The sequence below is a fragment of the Myodes glareolus genome, chromosome 9 (genome assembly GCF_982192425.1).
Source record: "Myodes glareolus chromosome 9, mMyoGla1.1, whole genome shotgun sequence".
NCBI classification, from domain to species: domain Eukaryota; kingdom Metazoa; phylum Chordata; class Mammalia; order Rodentia; family Cricetidae; genus Myodes; species Myodes glareolus.
This window is the reverse complement of record NC_142034.1, coordinates 55,427,067-55,450,292: the sequence shown is the minus strand read 5'-3', so window position 1 is coordinate 55,450,292 and position 23,226 is coordinate 55,427,067. Positions and strand designations below refer to the sequence as shown.

Below are 23,226 nucleotides of genomic sequence, written 5' to 3'. Positions count from 1 at the left end.
ACATGTCTCTGATGCCCTTGAGGGCAGAAGAGGGCATTGGATCCCTTGGGACTAGAATTACAGGTGGTTGTGAGCTGCCATGTCAGCTGCGAGTTGAACCCAGGTCCTCTGGAAGAACAGTGTTCCTTACAGCTGAGACGATCACTCCAGCCCCCGGATTTAAAATTCTTGCCGCAGCCCTTAGATGTTTATCCTTGCCCTGCCCCGCCCTGCCCCAGTCCATCCTGGCAGAGGCATCTCTCAAGAAGGGGACCTCACATCTGCATCACCAGTGGTTATCAAACCCAAACACTGCAAGGTTCCCCAGGAGTTGGAGGTTTGTGGGAGCTGAAGCTCATCTCCACTCTCACCTGGTCTTCCCGGTGAGGCCTGAGTGCTTCCTAGAGGAGGTCAACAGCTGTCCAGATTTACAGTCTAGAAATTTCTATGTGTTCTCCCATGTGTGCCCTCCCCAAAAGGCCCCTGCTTGTTCTTGCCTGCACCCTCCCTCAGTATCTGAGTGGCAGAGTCACAGAGTGAGGTCTCAGCTTGGCTCTTCTCCCAGTTCCATTCTTATTCTGGAAAGGGAGCCCCGTGCTCCATAGCCATCATGTTGTGTGCTTTGTAGTACCTGCTTTGTTGGCTTTGAAAAGTGTGAGGCCCACTGTAAAGAGCAGGTGTCATCCGCGCGGGCCTGGGCCATCTGACCACACAGTGGGTGATGGAAAACCGCCCTTGTCCTGCTGGGCCTTCTGCATACAGCAGGGAGGCTGGGTCAGGAAGAGGCTAGCCAGGGCAGACACACCCTATAAAAGTGGAGGGAAAACGCAGTAGTGGTTCCGTAGTCGCTGTCTTTGCTGTAACCAGTTCTCACACACTCTTCTGGGTTTTGCGACTGCTGAGTTACCAAATGCTTCTTCCTAATTCTTCCTCTGTGAAAGCTAACATGACCATGTCCCCCAAAGGGAATGGGTGAGAGCACTGAGGTCTGCTTCAGGAGGTTGGGCAGGGCAGCTGGGTCAGGCGGTAGAGCACTCAGTACAGTGCCAGGCTCAAGACTCACATCTGTGGAGGACACTGTTGAGAGGAGAATCGGGCCTTGCTTTTCATTCGAGCCCCCCTCCATCACGGGGTTGCTCATGAGCCTTCAGCGTGAGTGATCTCTTCTGAGGCTCTTGTAGCCTCACACAGCAGGCAGGCGCCCCGCCCAGCCCCCCAGCACGCTGACCTGCGCTTTAGCCTCAGAGCCCTGTCACTCTCATGGGACGTTGGATGTTCCAGTGTGAACACAGTGCAGTTTAAATCCCGTGTCTGAACAGAAGAGCAGCCTCTGCACACCAGAGCGCACCAGTGCTTCCTGTGCCTTAGGTCCACGAGCTTGAGAAGTCCAAGCGGGCCCTGGAGCAACAGGTGGAGGAAATGAGGACCCAGCTGGAGGAGCTGGAGGACGAGCTCCAGGCTACCGAGGATGCCAAGCTGCGCCTGGAGGTCAACATGCAGGCCATGAAGGCCCAGTTTGAGAGGGACCTGCAGACCAGAGATGAGCAGAATGAGGAAAAGAAGAGGCTGCTGCTGAAACAGGTGGGTTGCGGGGCGTGGCCTTCAGAGCCCGGCTTTGCTCTGATGCTGATCGCCGGCCGGCAGTCAGCCCTGTGGTTCACACTGGAAAGCATTAGCTGGAGAAAGCGTTGGCTGTTGAAGGACTTGACTGTGTGGTTTAGATCTTCTCTCTCCAGTGGCATTGCTGCTGGGCTAGGATGTCTATCAGAGGAAAGCCGCAGGGTGCTCAGGTGTAGGGAGAGGGAGGGAGGGTATTGCCCAGCAGAGAGGTCCCATGGCCTCCATAAATCACACCCCACCCCAACCCCCAGCAGGCTGAAATCAAGCCCATGACATTGTACACACTAGGCAAGCACCCTACCGACCACTGAGCTACATCCCAGTCCTTAAAGGGTTCTTTACAAGGGAAAGAAAAGGGGTGATACTTGATTTTTTAGCTTGTAAAGAATCTTAGGATTTTTAAATTTTATAAGGAATTATATGTATTTGTACATATATATGTGTTTATGTGAGTGTACATATATATGTGTATGTATATATGTATATGTATATATATATATATTTGAAAAGTTTACTTTGAAACAAATTTTGGATATTTTAAGTGTCATTTGGAATTAATAGGAACAAGTAGTAAGTCTTAATTTATATTTAATTTTATTTTACTAATTTTGTTTCATTAACTTGATTGATTCTTTATTGTTGAGAAGTTACACAAACCTGGTGAGTTAAGGCCACATTTCTAGTCGCTGCTTCTGTGAGCAATGAGAGCCGGTGGCCCAGGGCATCATCTGGTGGCCTGGGCTGTGCTGGAGCAGCTGCTCACACGCCCTCACCTGCCCAGCATGGGCGGGGGCCTCACCACTTGTCTTCAGCCTGGCTGAAGGCTGTTTGGGTGTCCTGTGGAGACAACCGTCCCCAAGAGTGAAGGCCCCAGAAAGCAGCAAGCACTGCGCCTTACAGTGTAGACAGAAGTTTCTGTCCCACCTGGTCCCTCAGCCATTCAATCCCAAATAAACACATAGAGACTAATTATGAACTGTTTGTCCTATTAGCTCAGGCTTATTATTAACCAACCTCTTATAACTTAAATTAACCCATAATTCTTATCTATGTTTAGCCATGTGGCTTGTTACCTTTTCTCAGTGAGGCATTCTCATCTTGCTTCCTCTGTGTCTGGATGATGACTGTGTCTCTGCCTTTCCTCTTCCCAGAATTCTCCTACTCTGGTCACACCACCTATACTTCCTGCCTGACTACTGGCCAATCAGTATGATTTATTAAACCAGTATGAGTGACAATTTTTTACATTCTCCCTCAGCATCACAGCCTCATCCCTCCATCCTGTTCTCCAGAAGTAAGTCCCCAGTCCAGCCCACACAAAGGACTTCAGGCTCTAACTCTGAAGACAGTCATGCAAGAATCAGTAGACATATTTGAAACCACACTTGAGAAAGTTCAGGGCAATTACTATACCTAAGGAATCTCTTGTTACCCTGGACTCAGCAGGCCCAGATGTGTAGCTGTGGTCACACGGGTGGTGAGAACCTCTCACCCTTGTGGAAGCTGTCCTGCCCCTTCCCCATCTTTATCCTCTGCAGAAGCAGGTGCAGCAGAGGCCTTGATCTCCTCTTAGAGAAGACCCTGTTCCCTCACCCTGTTTCTTGGTGTCACCCAGAGAGCACTCCCTTCCCACAGTGGTACAATGATTCTACTGCAGTGCCTTGCTGGTCACTTCCCAGATCATGACAAGTGATTGCTCAGAATCCCCACTGCAAGATCACCCCAGTCACTGGTTGTCCTGGGTACTCCTCAATGAATGGGAGAGCAGGATCACCTAGGACGTGCCTCTGTCCTGGGTATGAATGAACGGGAGAGCAGGATCACCTAGGACATGCCTCTGTCCTGGGTATGAATGAACGGGAAAGCAGGATCACATCAGGAAGCTCATGGCAGAGCCCCAGGAACTCACAAGCTGACCCAGCTCCCATCTCCATGGGATATTTTCAGTTCATTGTGGCGATGGCCATTAGAGCTGGGTTGACATGATAAAGAGCATTTTCCTCCCCCTCACACAGAGCACAGGTAACTAGTACCGGCCTGCTCCTGTGGTATAGCTGAGTTGAGAAAGCCCCAGAATGAGTAAGCGCAGGGACGTTGCCCCCACCCCCAGCTCATGCTTATCTTGTATCCGTCCTTGTGAGGCCCACAGCTCCTCATTCTCCCTCGCCTGCTGCACGGCTGCAGCCTCCCTCTTTGCTGGTGTTCAGATGGGGTTTCAGCCTGGGTCTGCAGCCCAAAATCTGAGTGAGCCCTTTAGAGCCTGAATGCCAGGTCTGCCAAGCGCATGAGTCACACCAAGCAGGCCCAGCTCCCCTAGACCCAGCTCCAGGCGTGCTGGTCTGTCATCTGACCACTGGGCCTCTGTCCTCTGCCCGCTGCCCTGTGCCCTCTGCCCGCTGCCCTGTGCCCTCCCTCTGTGCGCCTATCCCATTTGTTTAATTGAGTCACCTAAACTGTGGGCCTGAGGCCTTCCTTCTTGGGTCTCCCGGTATCCCCCAGTAGGCATGGCCTCTACCATGTAGTGGTTTCCAAGACCTTCTGAACTACATTCAGCCCTAGGATTTTTCCATTAATAATACAAAGGGACTGCTCGGTGACAGGGACCTCTGCAGAATGACAAGGCCCCGCCAAAGTGGCCAGAGCTCAGTGTAGTGTGACCCAGCACTGTCCTCCAGGTCCGAGAACTCGAGGCGGAGCTGGAGGATGAGCGGAAACAGCGGGCGCTGGCTGTGGCTTCAAAGAAGAAGATGGAGATCGACCTGAAGGACCTTGAGGCTCAGATTGAGGCTGCAAACAAAGCCCGCGATGAAGTCATCAAGCAGCTTCGCAAACTTCAGGTAAGTGTGGCGCTCAGCTCCGTGGACCAGTGTCACATGGCTGCTGGCCCCTTGGTTATTGGATTTGCGTTTGAGACAGAACTGGGGGTGGTTGTCAGGAGGAACATCTTTGTAGGAACAGGACAAATTGTAGAATTTGGTCTTGTGTCCCTAAACTCCTTCAATACTCCTCCACCCAGCCACGTCCCCAAGAGGAAGTGGTGTGGCTTTCCTCCTTCAGTGCTGTGAATGCCATCCTTTCAGGCCGCGCCAGTCACCACTCTGCGATCCAGGTGACACAGTTTCGTGGCCACAATGACAAAGGTTATTCATGATACCAAGTCAGTGCAGGGTGGCCCCTCTCTTCCATGGCTGGGGAGAGGCACTGCCAGGGAAGGGTATGAACTGTGACCAAAACGTCAGGAAAATCTCCTTTAACTAGAGCGTGCATTCAACAACTGTCTCAGCCAAAGCCTTTGTAAATGTCGGTGAGCCACTAGCCATTGCCTGGCAGGGCTGCGTGTAGACAGCAGCAGGACAAGCACCTGACGGAGCAGACGCACTGTGCTTGCAACCACAGACAGAGCCTCTGTGGACAGCGGGTCAGTGGGTCCTGGCTTTGCTTTTCTGTACTTTCTTAAAGCTGGGGACATGACTGAAGTTATAAGAGCACTCACTGCCCGTGCCCAGGACCAACTCAGGTTCGCATGGTGGCTCACGTGAACTATACTATAGTTCACGGGGAACCTGTTGCCCTCTTCTGGCCTCCATGGGTATTGCATACATATATGCACAGGCAAAAAAAAAAAAAGTAATTTTTTTTTTTTTTTTTTTTTTAGTTTTTCAAGACAGGGCTTCACTGTGTAACAGCCCTGACTGTCCTGGAACATGTTCTGTAGACCGAGGCTTGGCTTAGACTCACAAAGATTGACTAACTCTGCCTCCCGAGTGCTGGGATTAGAGGTGTACATTACCACCATCCAGCTTTAAAGTTTAATTTTATTTTGACTTGATAATTACAAAAATATTGTTCATTACCAAAAAAAATACTGAATTTATTTTTTGACAGTTGTTTATTGAGATATACTCACACACCACAGAGTCTGTGTTTCCTTTGGTTTGGGGCATTGAGGTGTGTGTTTGTCCTGGGTTATGGAAGCCCAGCACTAATTACAGCCCCCCTACTAATTGTCTTTGCCACCTCCTCACTCCGCATCTCTGCCACAGCCAGTGCAAATGTGGTCCACTGGCTCTGTGTGTCTGATTAGCCTCTTGGTCAGTTCATAGAAAGGATTCCTAGATAGTAGAGGCTTTGTAGTGCCTTCCGAGGCTCATCCACACTGTAGCATGGATGAGCACTGTGTGGCTTTCCTGCTGAGCAGTCCGCTGCACGGATGTGTGGATGGAGCAGGAATGCATGTCACGGTCTGTTCATCCATTCAAAACTGGAAGCACTGGGCAGTTTCTACTTTTTGACTGTCAATAATTTCACTAATATGAATAGTGAATATACTAATAATAGAATTTTTTCTGTTGTGCTAAGACACCGTGATCAAAAGAACTTACAGAGTAATGCATTAATTCCAGCCTCACAGTTCCAGAGGGTTAGGGGCATGGCTGCAGACACATGAGCCACAACCGAAGGCAGAGGCGGGGGGGGGGGGGGGGGGGGCACTAACTGGGAATGGCGTGGGTGTGGGCTTTTGAAAGGCCTCAAAGGCCACACCCCTTGCCCTTCCCAACAGTTCCACCTCCTAGGGACTAAATACTTAAATATTTGAGCCTCTGGGACCATTCTCATTCAAACCGCCACCACCACCCCACCCATTTGTGTGGCTATGTGTTCTCAATTTTTCTGATTTTTTTTTTCTTTAACCTGAGTGCCTGATAATACAATATCTGTATTTAACTTTTGGTTTTTGTCTGTTTTAGAGATAGGGTCTCACTGTGTAGGCCTGGCTGTTCTTGAACAGATCCGCCTGCTTATGCCTCCTGCCTGTTGGGATTAAAGGTGTGTGCCACCTGCCAGCCTCAGGATACATTTTAGGGTTTTAGGATTGAAGGATTGGGGTACGAAATGGTACATGATTGTGGGTTTGTGGGTTCATGTGTGCATGTGCACACGGATACTGAGCTATCGGTCATGTACTGCCAGCGTCTTCCTTGGTCACGTGCCACCTTCGCTTTTTCGGTGCCCTCACTAATCCTAGTGCTCAGAGTCTCAGCTTGACCAGCTGGCAGCAGGTCGCAGGGATCCGCCTGTCTCTGCTCCCCAGCACTGGGACTACAGGCACTCAGTCAGGTTTTGTGGGTACTGAGATCTAAGCCTGAATCTTAGGTTTGCGTGGCAACCACTGTAACCGCAGTTACCCCTCCAGCCTCTCATGCTTTTGATTTGCATCTTCTTACTAATGGTGTTGAAGATCTTGTGTGCACACTGCTTTCAGATTAAAAAAAAAAAAACTGACATGTCATTTGTTCCTGCCTGTGTGTCTTTTCAGCTGCACTGTAACGATTTAGTTGAAACACTCAAATTTTGTATATGCTCTGGCTATAATTTTTAAAGGCTTTAACTTATGGTTTCGGTTTTTTCTGTGTGTGCATAATGGGAGGGGCTCTGCCACAGCACATTTGTGACATGAGAAGACTTTGTGAAGCCAGCTCACCCAGTGTTTTACCTAGTACTGTGCCACCATAGCAGGGGATGTTGTCTGTAGCACAGGCATTTTTAATTTGGGGGCTGAGGGTATAGTATAGCCAAATTGGTAAAGTGCGCCATGTTTGAGCTCAGTGTTGATGCATGGCTAAATCTCAGCGCTTGGGAGGTGGAGGCAAGATCAGAAGTTAAAGGTCAGCCTCAGCTGCGTAGCAAGTGTGAGGCAAGCCTGGTTGACTTGGAGACCCTGTTTCAGAAAGAGAAAAACAAACTTTTAATTTTGGGTGGACTCTGGTTTTCCTTCCTCTTTGTGTTTACTCAATACACCGCCAGCTCGGAGGTTTAGTTAGTTCTAGGCTGCTTCTAGGAGTTTCACGCTTCCAACTTAGAAGGTTTAGCCCATTTTGCACCTAAAGCCACAGCTTCATTTTTCTAGGTAGGCGTATCCAATTGTTTTGACCCCATTTGTTGACTGTTGTCCCCCACTGGATCATCTTGGCACACTCATGTGTCTATTTCTATGTCCTATCTCATGAACCTGTGTGCCTGCCCTGTATTTCTACCTCACTGGTTTTGATTACTATAGCTTGTACTGCGTTTTGAAATTGGGAAGTACGGCTGGTAAAGGTTCGTTCTTTTTCATGATTTGTTTTTGTAAGCAATTCAGCTCAGATGGGCAAATATTCTGGCACTCGAGAGCTACAGCTCGAATGGAAAGGTATTCTGGGCCAGGCTTGGTGGCGCACGCCTTTAATCCCAGCACTCAGGAGGCAGAGGCAGGCAGATCTCAGTGAGTTCAGGATAGCCAGAACTGCTACACAGAAAAACCCTGCCTTGAAAAAAAAAAATAAGAAAAAAAAACTGGAAATATATTCTGGAAATTGGGCCAGGACTAGCACAGGTCACAGTAAGCTCAGCAGTTTACAGCCCTGCTCTAGGGAAAGGCTTCCCCAGTATAACAGCTCTGCTCTGGCAGAAGAGGGCTTCCCAAGAGTTATTAAAACTCTGCTAAGGGAAAGTTTGCCCAGCAAAAGTGTTATAGTCCTGTTTGGCTCTGCTCCACTCCTGTTAAAAGTTGTTACTTCTCTCTGGGAAAAGAAGGTCTCACCCAAACCTCATTCAAGAGATGTATTGGGAGGGAAGAATCCAGGAGAGTGGCTGCCTCTGCCAGGGTGGAAAAGGCAGCAGCAATGGAACAGGTGCAGGGCTTACATAGGGCTTCTTAGGGGCGGAGTTTCTCCAGGGAGATTTTCAGGATGGTCAGATTTCAGTTCCTTAAGCTCAGATTGACTAGATCTTGTGCTCAAGGATTGGTTAGCTTTCTGCTTACTTGATCAGGATTTGGCTTTGGTGTCAGGGCCAGGCTGAATTTCTTTGGCTGACCCTTTTTCCCTACAGTTTTGGCCCTTCTGGCTGGATTCCTTGCAATTGTATATGAATTTTAGGATTGGCTTATATCTCTAAGCAAACAAAAAGAAGAAAAAAGGCAAGAGGCAATCAGATTTCTAAGTGGTTGGCTGTAGCTCAATTTGCCACATCAACTTACTTCCTCTGGTCATGAATTCCTTGTTTCTTGCTGTGTACATGCATCTTTAACTTCTGTCTGACATCTGAGTCTTTGGTGTATGTGTTCTATGCGTCCTTTAAGTTTGTGTTTAGCTATCGATACTTAATTTTATGCTTAATTTTGAATGCAGCTTCTGTATATTCACCAGTATCTATCAATCTAGCTGTGGTGGCTTTTTAAGTGAAGATCAGGCCGTAATCCACTAGGTTTATTTCTTTCTTTGCTGTTTGTCATCTTTCTTGTGGAATCAGCTGGGCTGACTTTCCCTTCAGGTTAAGCAGGCGCCTGTGAGGCGGGGCTCCCTACCTGCTGGTCTTTCAGATTAAAGCCTTTCTCCTCACTGTATGCTGACTACTTTGTAATGGAAAGTGATTAGACCAGGTGTGACTTCTGCAAATGCTGAGGTGATGCGGTTTTCTGTTGATGCATTTGTGCTTGTCACACAGCAGGTAACCTCCCCCCCCCCCCCCGGTTGTGGTGTAGATTCTGTGTTTGCGTGTTACCAGCATGTTTGCTCCTATATTCTCGCAGGCTAATAGGCCGTGGTCTCATGGTAGCTTCATTACGTCTGTATACTTTTATGATGAAACAATACTGACAATGAAATACTCTAGATCGACTTTGTATTTAACCTCAGGCACAGATGAAGGATTACCAGCGTGAACTAGAAGAAGCTCGCGCATCCAGAGATGAGATTTTCGCTCAATCCAAAGAGAGTGAAAAGAGACTGAAGAGCCTGGAAGCAGAAATCCTTCAGCTGCAGGAGGTACGTTGTCTTGTCGTCCATGTGCCCAGGAAATGCTTGTCCTTAGAGTCACTGAGATTAAGTGTGTTTTGTCACCTTCATAGTGAGGTTTCCATTCAGCACAAATGCTAGCACTCTATTGTTTGCTTGTGTATATTCCTCTGCTGGCTAAAGGCAGGATAGCTGATCAGTAACTGGTCCAGTCTTCTAGAATTGCCCCCCCACACTGCCCCTGTGAGAAAGGAGAGCTCATTATTTAATGTAAGCTTTGTGTTAGCCCTACCCAGAGAAGGGCTGTTCTTCCACAGTAAGAGACATGCGCTTCATTCAGTTCCGGAGTGGAACATCCGCCTTTTCCTAAGGTCTCCACGAGTAGCATGTAGTACAGAACCCTACCCATGTGAATACACCACCCTAGAGTGTATTCATCTCTGTACATATTTTCAAATTTTCCTCAAAAGATACTGACCCAAAATATTGGCGTGAAAACCGTTCATATGAGAAAACAGCAGTACAGACGTGCAGTAGCTGGGTGAGACTGTCAGTCAGGAAGGAGCTCCCTAGGTGGCAGGGAACTGAAAACTGGACCAGACATGGAGCAGAGAGCAGGGTTTACCTGTGTGCCAGCTTTCGCTCCTTTCATGGTTTCTCTTTTATTGTCTTTGTGTTTATTTATTTCCCTTGGGTAATTATTTTCTTTCTGTGAAGTGTGATGTGCTTGCACCAAGGAGTGAAGGCAGGATCTCAAGCATGCTAATCACACATGTTTTCCCACTAAGCGAATGCCTCCTGAGTGTGGAGACTAGACTCTGGCTAATACATTCACAAAGAACACAAACATCTCTCTCAAGTCCTACTCTTACTCTGTCCCACTAATTCTGATACACAGTGGCTTCAGTGTCACTTAATTCTGGTGGGTTTTTTGTTGTTGTTGTTGTTGTTTTTTGTTTTTTTGGTTTTTTTTTTTTTTTGGTTTTTCAAGACAGGGTTTCTCTGTAGCTTTGGTGCCTGTCCTGGAACTAGCTCTTGTAGACCAGGCTGGCCTCGAACTCACAGTGATCTACCTGCCTCTGCCTCCCGAGTGCTGGGATTAAAGGCGTGCATCACCACCACCCAGCAATTCTGTATTTTTTAAATTTCTATTAATGGTGTCTTTAATCCACTACTTTAAAAGTGTGGCTTACATTTATTTGTTTTTTAGTTGCTTTCTAGCGCAGCATACTGTGGTCAGTAGCTCCAAGGCCTAGAACATGCTATGACTTGGTGTGGCCAGTGTCTCCGTAGGGCTCAGGTTAAAGCGTGTTTTCCACAATAGGAAAGAACGGGCAGGAATTGTGGGCTGCAGCCACTGCACACAGTGGCAGTGAGACACTCCCTGGTGGCCTTCTGTGTGAAGGGTCTGGTAGCACACCTCCCATCAGCACCTGTAGACCGCAGTGTGTGGGAAGCATGACGGGAGCGCGAGGAGAACTGATGATGACGTAAACTTGTTTAGGAGCTGGCGTCATCTGAGCGAGCCCGCAGACACGCAGAGCAGGAGCGAGATGAACTGGCTGATGAGATCGCCAACAGCGCCTCTGGCAAGTGAGTCTCCGGGCAGCAGGCAGAAGGGACGGGTGTCTAGGAGGTGGTGGCACTCACCCTACCCTCTCCAGCCGTGGCTCTGTGGCCTCACAAAGGCGGGGACAGTCGCCTGACATGTAAGCGTTAAGTGGGCTTGCTCATCTGTTCCGGTTCCAGTCTAAAAGCATGACCACAGGTCTGGGTAGACTCAGGCACTGCCCATCACACACAACACACATGTATGTACACGCCTGTGCCAGCCCTGATGGCCTCACACACAACAGGCATACACAGACTGCACTTCAAGGCCTCATTTTCAGATTCATTGGCTTGGCAGGCAAGCAGCCTCCTTAGAACCTTCCTCTGATTTTTTTTTTTTTTAATGATCATTTCTTTCGCCCAGGTAAGTTGCTTTCTCCTTGGGAGTGCTAGGACATGACGACAGCTTGTGCCGGGGATTACAGTCTCATCTAAGGTCCTGGCTGCATCTGAGGCAGAGGTGGCAGCAGGGAAGTCCCTGGGAAGCCACCACAGTTCAGGGTTCAGAGGACAGAGTCAGGGCCAGGAAGACAGATGTGGGCAGGGAAGAGAACCGGGTGAGGGTGGAGCTTGTCCTTGGATCAGGGACAGAGGCAGGGAAAGTGACCATCAGGAGTGACACTCGGGCCATACGGTGGGCTGCTCTGCTGATGCCCCTCCCTGTGCCTAGGTCTGCCCTGCTGGATGAGAAGCGGCGCCTGGAGGCTCGGATCGCACAGCTGGAGGAGGAGCTGGAGGAGGAGCAGAGCAACATGGAGCTGCTCAATGACCGGCTCCGCAAGACCACGCTCCAGGTGCCGAGCGGCCTGTCCCCCGAAGCAGCTGTACTGCCTCCACACGGGGGTCTGAACCATTTCTCCTCTTCTAGGTGGACACACTGAACACAGAGTTGGCAGCAGAACGCAGTGCTGCCCAGAAGAGCGACAATGCCCGTCAACAGCTGGAACGACAGAACAAGGAACTGAAGGCCAAGCTGCAGGAGCTAGAAGGAGCTGTCAAGTCCAAGTTCAAGGCTACAATCTCGGCCCTGGAAGCCAAGATTGGGCAGCTGGAGGAGCAGCTTGAGCAGGAAGCCAAGTAAGATGCTCTTGTAGGCCTCCGACTGCCTACACTGTCTGCTGTGGACTGACCAAGCCACACGGTGACACAGACGTGCCCCTACCGTAGGAGTACCCAGTGCAGGGGCTGCGGTAACACAAGCCCATGTGGCCTGCATAGTCCTGTGAGCTGAAAGACAAGGCTCAGAGGCCGGGGCTCTGCCTGGCCCCTGTGGGAAGCCATCCCATTGCCCCGTGACTTCCCAGTACCACATCGTGGGTGCTTACTTTTCAGCAGATTAGAAATGTGGTGTAACACAAACCAGGTCCCTCCCATCCGACAGTTCCCACCACATGGTGAAAACTGAGTGTTGCACAGGACAGAATGGGTGGGCAGCTACAGCACTTAGCCTGCCAGAGCTGGAGCAGCCACAGGCTCCCCCCACTCTGGGGGAAGCATGGGACCCAGAAATGCAGGACTTGCGTTCAAGTCCAGCACCCTCCCAACCCTGGATTCCCACTGCACTGGGCAGGAGCGTCTGCAGGTGTGCAGTGAGCCGGGTAAGGCTTTCTCTGGCAAGCTTTAACCCCACCAGACCCAGATCCAGGTAGGAGGGAACTTTCCTGTCTGCAAGGATCTCCGTGTTAGTTGTGTGGAGCATGGGCAGCAGTCCCAGGGTACAGGTGGGGATTTATTTCACTCCTGCATGGTGTGTGAAGTTTGATATTCTCATTAGCTCTAACAGCTCCGGTATTACAGTCAATAGTGAATCAATTCTAAATTTGAGATAATCACTTCATAAATGAGGTTGCTTTTTTCCTTTGAAGTGATGACCACAAGTCTGTTCACTGTGATTAGGAGGCGTATGTGACACGTGCTGGGTGCAAAGGAACAGACACCATGTTAAGTGAAAGGAGATCCTGCTTTGGGCTTCTGGGAGGTCTAAAAAGACATTCCAATATGTATCATTTCCAAAGAGAAAGAATTTCAAAACTATCTCCTCATTTAAAATTAATTTCAAATCTTAAAACCACTGTGGTGATTCTGGCAGGGAACGAGCAGCTGCCAACAAACTAGTCCGACGGACAGAGAAGAAACTGAAGGAAATCTTCATGCAGGTTGAGGATGAGCGGCGACATGCGGATCAGTACAAAGAACAGGTAGGAGGAAGCCAGGTGGATGGAGGTCACCACCCCGGAAATGCTTCAGCAAACAAGTCAGAACTGAGAAAATGTTTTCAAAAACTCTTGAGTATGGTGTCTGAACTGCCTTGTGACGTCCCGTGCTCCCCTCAGTTACAATGAGGAAGGAGGCCAGTGAGGCTCTGAGGTGCGAGCCCTGGACTGGATTTTAAAGGAACATTCAGCTTCCTCCACTAAGCTGCTTCACGGGCAAACAAATTTCACTTCTGTCCCTAGAATAATAGTTCTTGGGTACAGTCAGCAGTCAGGAAACGGAGTGGAGACAAATTTGGGAGAAGGTAAACAGCAAAAACTGGGGATGTGTGAAGAGTGTATGCCCACATGTGCACACCCTAATACAGATACACAGTACTGAAGTGGTCACCCATACAAGCCTGCAATCCCAATAGAGATCAGGTCAAGACCACCCCTTGCCCCCTTGCCTGCAGCCTGTTGTGTCCCCACACACACACACACTCACAACCCTGTCTCTCTGTGCACACTGGGTGAAGGAACACCATGGAGGGACCATTGCCTTTGGCCCAGACCCTCAGGGCCTTCCTTCCCTACTTGCCAGCTGTACCCATGAGGCACTAACCAGTCCCTGAAGTCTAGAAGCCAAAGAGCCATTGGTGGGTTCTTAAGAAGCAGGTGCTTACTGCACTCTCCCAGAGCGGCTGCTCTTAGGAACAGCCATGCTTCATGGGGGTGAAGGCGTCTGGACAGTGTTTGTCCAGAGTGCTCGTCTTGTACACAGCCCATCAGTCACATGTGTGGGCGTGGAAAACTAGGTTGTTTCTTGTATAGAAAGTTCCTGAGTGAGTGTAGCTTGCTCTGTAAATACTGGCTTTGCTAAGTGAAGGTGAGTGACATCACAAGATGCCACACAGAGCCATGCTGACCCTCCAGGTAGATTCACAGTCTGCCTTTCGTTCATGTAACTCCCCAAGATGGAGAAGGCCAATGCCAGAATGAAGCAGCTTAAACGCCAGCTGGAGGAAGCTGAAGAGGAGGCTACACGTGCCAACGCGTCTCGGCGTAAGCTCCAAAGGGAACTGGATGACGCCACCGAGGCCAATGAGGGTCTAAGCCGTGAAGTCAGCACTCTGAAGAACCGGCTCAGGTAAGTGTTCAGTGACGGGGTGGGCTGCAGGCTTGATCTGGGGAGGCTCCTGTCAATTCCTCAGGAATCCCTGCAGTCAAGAGTTAGGACCTTTGTAGTAGGGAGTGGGAGAAAGGAGAGGGGCAGGCCCACTCACTGTGAACCGGACCCGTGGAACACATCGGTCTCGTCTGGCTGGCGTCATCCACAGCCTCCACTCCAGAGCTCCCTGTAGGACCTGACACAGCAGCACCCCTCACTGCTCTGCAGGACAGTGAGGGGGCCCAACAGACAGCAGGAGTGACAGGTTCACACGCGAGCCAGCGTAGGCCTCTGTGCGGTGGACAAAGGCTGCCCGTGTCCTGCTTTTGTGTGGTCAGTAAACCAAGACTTGGTTTTTTAAAGGACTATAAAATATAAAAACAAAGCTTCTTTTGTTTTCTGGCCTTTCAAGGATAGCTGTGGGGAGATGGAGCTTCACCTTAGTCTTCCTTACCTGTCTATCTAGCGGAGGCCTTTCTGAGACCTCCAAGTCTGTGATGCCCTGGGCTGGGGTAGAGAGAGGGTGGAAACTGAGCGTTGTTTGGGGTTGAACAACCCAAGAGCCATGTGCTCTTGTGTATTCTCTCCCAGGCGGGGCGGCCCAATCAGTTTTTCTTCAAGCCGATCTGGCCGGCGCCAGCTGCACATCGAGGGGGCCTCACTGGAGCTATCAGACGACGACACGGAAAGCAAGACCAGTGATGTCAATGAGACGCAGCCACCCCAATCAGAGTAGACAAAGGAGCCTGGAGGTGACACAGAGGACAGGCTGGAACTCCTCAACCCAATGCTAGTCTGCTTGAGCCCTGCACTCAATGGCGAGCTCCGGGATTCCTCACAGGAAGATCAACTGTGTCTTACGGCTTTGCGGCCTGTGCAGACTGTATCCTGCTTCAGACTAGGTACAATGCCCCTTTTTATATATACACCTCCACCAGACATGCGTATTAAACCAACTGTCCATCGTTGCATCTGTTTTCCATATACTCATCAAGAGACCACTTTATGACACATAAGAGGAGATAACCCTTTCCGAAACAAATTCTAGACCCTTTGTTGCCAGTCGCTGGGCCTGGGGCTGCCCCAGGTGTTGCTCAGTTGCTCTGCATGCTGTTACTGACAGGTACCTTAGTTCTGCGTCCATGTGCCCTGACCCCTCAACCACATCCAGTCTCTTAGAACGTTTGTGGACTTGACCTGCGCTTGTCTCATTTCCTCTGAATAATGATCACTGTCTCTGTGAGCAAACTGTGAAAGGGGCTTTGGAGGCTTAGGAGGGGTGGGTTGGTCTGGGGAAGCAGCATCAATTTGGGGTTATCCTGCCCATATCCCAAGGGGTGTCCACCACCTCATGTGAATAGTCTTTGGTCCAGGGCTACCTGCGCACAGAGAGGATGGTGGCCACAACACAGCGAAGGCACCCCAGGTGGCAGCCATCACTGACTTCCAGGTGGTCTCCTGAAGTGTCTGACTTGCAGGGATGAGTGAGCCATTGTGACCCTTGGGATGCTCACAGACGTCCTCTCCAACCAGCCAGACCCTCCTGCTGACCTTACAAATCCAGCCACTGCTTTGAGCCCAAAACGGGAACATTGGTTTTTGTGTCGGAGGTGTGTTCCAAGTTTGTTAATGAGGCTAAAGGACCTCAAGAACAGATGCCATCTGCCTGAATGTTGACATCCCAGTGGGTGTGTGATCCTTCATTTTTTCCTTTTCCCTTCCTTTGGACAGTGTTACAATGAACACTTAGCATTCTGTTTTTGGTTGATAGTTGAGCAAACTGACATTACAGAAAGTGCCTTAGACACTACAGTACTAAGACAATGTTAACTATAGGATTTGCCTCTATAACAACTTCATGTGTTAAGTTTGACTGTGCTTCATATCATGTACCTCTCTAGTAAAGTAGTATAAACAGACATTCAGTGACAGCAAATCAGTGTTAATGACAAATCCCGATCCTTGGCAATGTGCTTGAAAACACAGACCTTTTGGGTTAAAAGCTTTAACATCTGTTAGGAAGAATTTGTCACATGGGTTTGGAATCTCTGATCTCCCCTGTATGGATTGTACTGGCTGTTGACCACCAGACACCTGACTGCAAAGATCTTTTCTTGTACTCCCATATTTCTAGACAATGATTTTTGTAAGACAATAAATTTATTCATTATAGATATTTGCGCCTGCTCTGTTTACTTGGAGGAAAAAGCACCCGTGGAGAACAAACAGACCTCAATAAACAAGAATAATCATGTGAACACGGAATCTGTTTCCTCACTTTCTGTTCTTGCTTTAGCATCTGTGACCTGACCGGAGGGGGGGTTACACACACCTGATCCACGAACCAAGCCCACCACGTCTCTCAGAAACCAGCAAATGCTTGCAGCGTTTGGATGCCTGCAAGCAGGGAACAATGGAGGAGTGCTTGGCCCCATCAGTGAAGACTAAGTCAGAATGCTTTTAAGGGGTTCTAGAAGTCAGGGACTGCATGTTTAGACAGGGTGCATGCTGGGAAATAGACGGAGGAGGAGTCACTGGCTCCCCAAAGGCAACCTTTCTGGTGTGGACCAACTGGGGTTGGTTGAGAAGCCCCAGGGGTGCACAAGGTGAGCACACCAATGTCTTAGTCCCAATACCAAGTGGACTTCAGTGTAAGCCTAGCAAGCATGCACACCCACCCAGTAAGGTGCATTTAGGCCTCTTAAACACCACAAGGATGTAGGAATCGGTCCCAACCATGGAGGAAGCAAGGTGAAACGGGTTCTGTGGACCACAAAGACGCTAAGTAGAAGGAACCACAGATCACTAAACAATCCCTCACTTTGTAGTTAAATGTAGTCAGAAAAGTCTCAATTGGATTACCAGGCGTGGGTTTGTACACTGAGTGGATTCCTAGCCTGCTGATTTGAAGGCACACCTCCATACTCCCATGGCTGGAACCTCAGCTAAGATTCCTTCTATTGCTCTGGTTTGACTTACAGCCAGTTAACCCCAAAGCCAATGTGCCAAGGGACAGGTGCTAAATACAGAAGGAAGGACACTAGAAAGCAAGTCTTCCTCCTCCAGGCTTGCCCCCACCTCCCACATAAAAACAAATGGCTAGATATTAGACTCTGAAGGGAGAACTGGTGGCGTCTCTTCCCTGAGTCCCAAGAGGTCTTGAGAAGAAAGCCTGTGGCCACCATGGGCTGCCTGGCCTCTCTGCTTCCCTACCTTCCTGAGACACTAAGGACAGTCTCCACTGAAAGGCTGTCCTGACAGCTCAGAACCAGACCCTAAGTGAAGCTAAGAAGGGTGTGTTCACTGCACGGTGCTGGTCTCAATCTGAGTTGTATGATATCGCCTATGTGTTCTGCCATGAAGAGCAGAGATCCTTCAACCCCCATGAGACTGGAAATTCAGTTTGATTCATTACAGCAGTGTGGTCTTCATTTGTTTTCAAAGTAGGCCAATCAGTGGGCTCCATTCCAACTGACTTGATGTTATGATACCCTTAAAAGATGATATAACCGGTATAGATCCTAAAATGCCCAGATCTCATGCAGCTCATAGTCTCTGTCAGTAGGTGGCACTTGGGATGTGGCTGTGTTGCCTGCCTCGTGGTAATAAGGCTCAGCATCAAAGTTTGTAGAATGGCTGTCAGCCACTTAGGAGAAAATTCCTTAGGAAGTGACAGGAATGTGCTTTTTAGGAATGCCACATCAACACCATAGCACAAAGGATGATGGGACTGCTTGGGAAAGCATGGAAAGGGCAGCTCTGGGTCAAATGGAAGGTCTAGAAGGCAGGCTCAGTCAAGTTCTAGGTGTCCTCATGGTATCTGGGCCAGTGTGCCGGGACATGCCTTTAGCCCCAGCACTAGGGATGCTAGGGCTACAGACCCAGAGAACTCATCTCAAATACACATCTGTTGGAAGACAGTCAAAGCTTTCAATGATAGGAAAAATCTAAGTGGGGGCTGGAGAGATAGCTCACTCGTTAAAAACACTGGCCATGCTTCCAGAAGACCCAGGTTCAATTCCCAGCATCCACATGGAGGCTCACAGCCATCTGCAACTTCACATTCACGGGGTCTGACAACTTCTGGCCTCTGAGGGCACTAGGCCTGCACACACACAGGCTGCCACATTGTTCCTGATGGTTCAGAAGACAAAGGGGCATCTTCTAACTACTAGTGTCTCGGGTTCTGCACAATGCATGGCCCTCTCCTCCTGAGTCCAGGGCTGGGGACACCTGGGAAGCTGTATCTAGGTTAGCTACTAGGCAGATCAGAGCAGCCACGTTGTCTTCCTCTCAGCACAGGTCTCAGGCCAACATGCACAGGAAAAGAAAACTGGTATTATTTTGATTTTTCTTTAATTTGGGCAACTTTAGAGGCAATTTTAAAATCTGGAGAGTAAGCCACCAGCACGCTTTCCATCACTTCATTTTCCTTTTTAAACTTTGATTGCGCTCAGTGTCACAACTGTTCGTGCTCTCCTGGTATCTCAGCACTGCAAGGCCACACTGCTCTATAATGCTAAGCCACCCTAATCATCCCCTGCCACCAGACACTGATATTTTACTTTATTGAAATTTTTCGGTTTCTTGGGGTACTATCCCAAAAGCAAGCTTTTACAGCTATCACAGTGTCCGCCCAGATTACGACATGGAGAATAACAATGAAATTAGTGACTTAAAAGTACATGTCTTCCCCTCAACAGTGAAATCAATATTCGGACTTTTTTTTCCTATCAGAAACTTGATAAACAAGTGTTTCCTAGCTCCATCCTGTAGTGCACTGAGCAGCAGCGCTCAGCCACTGAGCCTCACTGAAGCGTATCACTCAGGCCCACACTGCCAGCCTAACGGAAGTGAGCCCCGCCCTCCCTCCAGGCATCCACCCATGACCACAATCCAGGCAGGATTCTACGTACTGCATGTTAGTGGAGATGACAGTCACTATGACACCTGCTTACAAAGCTCCCGGTCAGTGAAACTCTAAGCTTCGTTCCGGTGGGTCACATCTGCCTCAGGGATCTGCTAGCAAAATTCCTGTGGGTGGAGATGGACAGCAGGGCAAAGAATCATAAAACAGCACAAGTCCCATCTTCCCCAACACAGGCACCAACAAATCTGTCCTTTGTTTTCACGTTTGCCTTTTTGAGCCAGGCACATACATAAATTTCAGAGGCAGGAGGCTGAGGCAAGAGGTACGCCCAGGTCCATACGACACAGCGAGTTGCGAGGCCTCCGGTTTGGGAAGAGAACACGGTAGAAAAAGATAATGGCCCCATTTCCAACCCTGGCCTTGCTCTGCAAACGGGGGTCTGGGAGTGGCTACCCTGTGCTCATTTATGCAGTCTCCTGGCCTCACACATTAGGTTTCAGGCTCTGAGCCAAGAAGTGGACATTTGGGGAGGCAAGATCAGCACTTCAAAAGGAAGGGCTGCCTCAGACCCAGCTCAGGGATTTCCCAACCCTGATGATTCAACAATGGATGGCCACAAGGAAAGCAGGGACTCTGGACAGACTTCAGAGCGGTGGTGCTCAGCCTGTGGGTTGCAATCCCTCGAGGTCAAATATCGGATATTTACATTACGATTCATAACAAGTAGGAAAGTTATAAAGTAAAAACAAAAATAATTTTAGAGTTGGGGTCACCACAACATGAGAAACTATTAAAGGGTCACAGCATTAAGAAAGTTGAGAACCACTGATTGTGGAGAGTCAAACTTAGGCCAGCAAGGACAAAGGATCCAAAGCATTCATTTTGGAGGGCGCTAAGGACGATCAGCCAGTGTCCTCACGGGGTCACAGGAAGAGGGCTCCCCACCAAGAACCAGGACATACATACAACACATACTGCTGCTTCTTCGGACCTGGAGCCGAAGCAGCGTAGTACCCCATCCCCGTGAGAACAGCACAGACAGAGCAGTCTAGATAAGCTCAAGGGTACAAAGCCTCAGAACATCTGAGAAATCCCTGGGAGCCAGAGATGAGGACTTAGCTTCACCCTTGCGTCCACAAAGGTCTGCTAACTGTTCAGCCTCTGACCTAATCCAATCCTTCCAAAAGCAGTTTAGCAAGAAGCTGAAGGGTGTACAGACCGTTTTCCACCACTCGGGGAAATCAGTGAGATGGTAGAGACAATCTTCCACCACTCAGAGCAACTGGAAGACAGTACAGACCGTTTTCCACCATTCACACACAACCGCAGGTGCCTCTTGATGTCAGCTTAAAACAAAATCTCCAAGAACAGGCTTCTTGTCATTTGTTTGAAGGCTCATCTTACTTAAACATTTTCTATTCACTTAGGGATCTGACACCCTTAACTTCCATTCACCTGGGGTTTTTTGCTGTTGTTTGATTGTTTTGTTTTTTGAGGTGGGGTGGAGACAGGGTCTCTACGTAGTTCTGGCTATCCTGGGGCTATGTACATCAGGCTGGCCTCCAACTCAAACTCAGATCCACCTGCCTCCATCAGCACACTTGTGGTCTTATGCTATGAAGTTCCCTGTGTTTATGCTGCTGTAAGCAGGCAGGGTAAGGAAACAATGCATGCTGGCCCCATTGTGCAGTTTCTTCAACACGGCACCTGAAACTTTTCTCAACTGCTGACACGGACCCAAGGAAGGAAGTGTGAGAGAAGCATGTCCATGAAATTTCTCTAACCCCAGCACTTCTGGCACGTACTGCGGTATGCAGTACAACTGGAGACGAGCTCCTGGGCCCAGGTAGGTACTCCATGCCCTGTTTTGGTCCTCTCTACTATCCTATGGGGTCCAGACCATTCCCAAGCTACCCCCAGAAATGGTACACTACTAGAAATGTGCATGAGTAAGGCATCTCCTGTGGCCGCAATCTTCTCATCTCATACCTGTTCGCATCACACATCCCTTGTGGAAGTAGAGACATTGAACTGCCTTTGTATGCTCTTTTCTCATAGGACAGCAAGAACCAAATAAAGAAATCTTGGCCTTTTTTTCTGTGAAATTTATTGTTTACACATTAAAAGAATTTTTTTGGAGGGAAGTATCTTCTTTTAACCACATGATGATACTATACAGCTGCCCAGAGTAGGACGCCATCGTAAGTCATTAATTAACATGCCATATGAGTCTGAATAAATAAAAGCTACAAAGCCCAAGTTATATACAAATATCTTAGGCAATAATGTTTACAAACCTATGTACAATAAAACAAATGTAAACAGTAAGTGCAGCATGAGAATAACAAAGGGTGCAGGACAAACACTTCTGGCCAGTCTGCCCCCAACTGCTGGCACCAACCAGCCCCAGAATCAGGCCCCTCAATCCTTCCCGATGCAACTGGACGGACCCTTCAGAAGAGAAAACAAAATGCTCAAAGAGATGTCACTGAACTGAGGGATTGGAAAGCTGGCGAGAAGGTTGCCACCTGCTTCCTGAGTCTGAGGCACACAGAGGCTCAGCCCTGGAGTGCCCCGGTCCCAGATGCCCCTGCCTCCTGCATCTTGCTGCGTTGAGAGCAAGCCTATTTGGAATGGGCTGCTTACAGAAAGTCAGAAGGTACAGAATGATCTGAACTGTAGGGTGAGATTGGGGGACACATGATTGTGAGCGCTAAAGATGCTTGGCTGGGAGCTTAGAAGGGTCTTGTCAACCTGATTGAGGAGAACTTCTAGAAGATCTGCAATGTGCTAAACACAACTAAATCCTATCAACACAGCAAAATGAGGCTATGAGGCAGATGTGATGAACGGGTACTTCCACATCCAGTGATCGAGTAATACATGTATGTATCACTTGTGACCCACAAAAGTGCAATCATGTGAAACCAACGGCACTACGGCAAGAAGAGAAAATAGCCAGTATTGATATCGCGCAGAGTCCTGGGGCTGGGCAGGGCCCAGTAGCCACCACTGCATGCAGCCTGCCCTCTGCCAGCGGTGGAGAGGCAGACAGGGGCACAGGGCTGGACCCAGGTACCGAGGGACGAGGCGTAGGTGTCCTGGGCTGCTGGAAGAGGGCAGGGACCCCACCTGGAGGCCGGGCACTCACACACTGAGAGGCAGCATACCGGGTGCTGAGGATGGCCGCGAGGAACCCAGCCCAGGGGGGGGAGGAGCTGGATCGAAGCCGTTTACCGCCCTGTGGGGTGATCAGAACAGCAAGGGAAGAAGAGAAAAAAAAGAGGCTCATGTAAAATCACTGTACACACAGGAAATTAGCTGCTTTCTGTAACTAGTTCTCTCCCCTGCCCACAGTAAAAACCTGAATCCCAAGTGGTTGCCCAGAAGGCACTAGTGATAAGAGAACGGATAGATAGTTCACAGTCCTGGGGTACTGAGGCCACACACCCATTTCTAGGCAACTCTGTCATATGGGCCACTATAATCACATTCCTGATTTTTTTAAAAAACCATGAAAAGGTCTAAATGTCTATCAATATAGAGCTAGTTAAATATACAACAAAACAATGAAATATAAATACAACTATTAAGAATGTAACTTTTTATAGCAAGGGAAAATATTCAGTATGTATTTAATGATACAAACAAAAAGAAGCAAGCTACCCAAACTGCCTATGTTTAGTGTGATGTTAAAAAAAGAAAAAAGAAAATGCAAGCAGTGTATAGCCTAGATTCTATTCTATTCCAGTCTTTTACACAGACACTATGGATTAATATAGTCAAGTCTAGAATGAAAAACTCTTTAGACACACACACATAAATATACAACGTGTGGATTATATTACATATACACATATACGTAATGGAATCATCTATATCATAGAAGAAAATTTTAACAAAATGTATTCTCTGGGTTGTAGATAAATTTTACTAGTTTATACTTTATTATTTTACAAATTTATTGCAATACCAGTATCTCAAGAAGAAAAAAATTAATGTTTAGCA

The 23,226-nt window shown here is 48.7% G+C and overlaps 2 protein-coding genes across 6 annotated transcripts in view; one reads left to right on the top strand and one right to left on the bottom strand.

Moving 5' to 3' along the window:
* The window catches only part of Myh10 (myosin heavy chain 10), a 130,839-nt gene extending 114,315 nt beyond the window's left edge, over window positions 1-16,524 (top strand). For all 3 annotated transcript variants that reach the window (XM_087910490.1, XM_087910489.1, XM_087910491.1), the window contains 9 exons: window positions 1,348-1,560; window positions 4,275-4,436; window positions 9,276-9,404; window positions 10,879-10,967; window positions 11,656-11,779; window positions 11,854-12,062; window positions 13,075-13,183; window positions 14,155-14,327; window positions 14,940-16,524. In XM_087910490.1, coding sequence (XP_087766616.1) covers window positions 1,348-1,560; window positions 4,275-4,436; window positions 9,276-9,404; window positions 10,879-10,967; window positions 11,656-11,779; window positions 11,854-12,062; window positions 13,075-13,183; window positions 14,155-14,327; window positions 14,940-15,084 — 1,353 coding nt within the window. In that variant the 3' untranslated portion in view covers window positions 15,085-16,524. The remainder of the gene's footprint in view (window positions 1-1,347; window positions 1,561-4,274; window positions 4,437-9,275; window positions 9,405-10,878; window positions 10,968-11,655; window positions 11,780-11,853; window positions 12,063-13,074; window positions 13,184-14,154; window positions 14,328-14,939) is intronic.
* Window positions 16,525-21,302: 4,778 nt separating this feature from the next.
* Ndel1 (nudE neurodevelopment protein 1 like 1) overlaps window positions 21,303-23,226 on the bottom strand; it is a 37,031-nt gene continuing 35,107 nt past the window's right edge. For all 3 annotated transcript variants that reach the window (XM_085695124.2, XM_048448316.3, XM_048448315.3), the window contains one exon: window positions 21,303-22,459. In XM_085695124.2, the coding sequence (XP_085551250.1) occupies window positions 22,366-22,459 (94 nt within the window). In that variant the 3' untranslated portion in view covers window positions 21,303-22,365. The remainder of the gene's footprint in view (window positions 22,460-23,226) is intronic.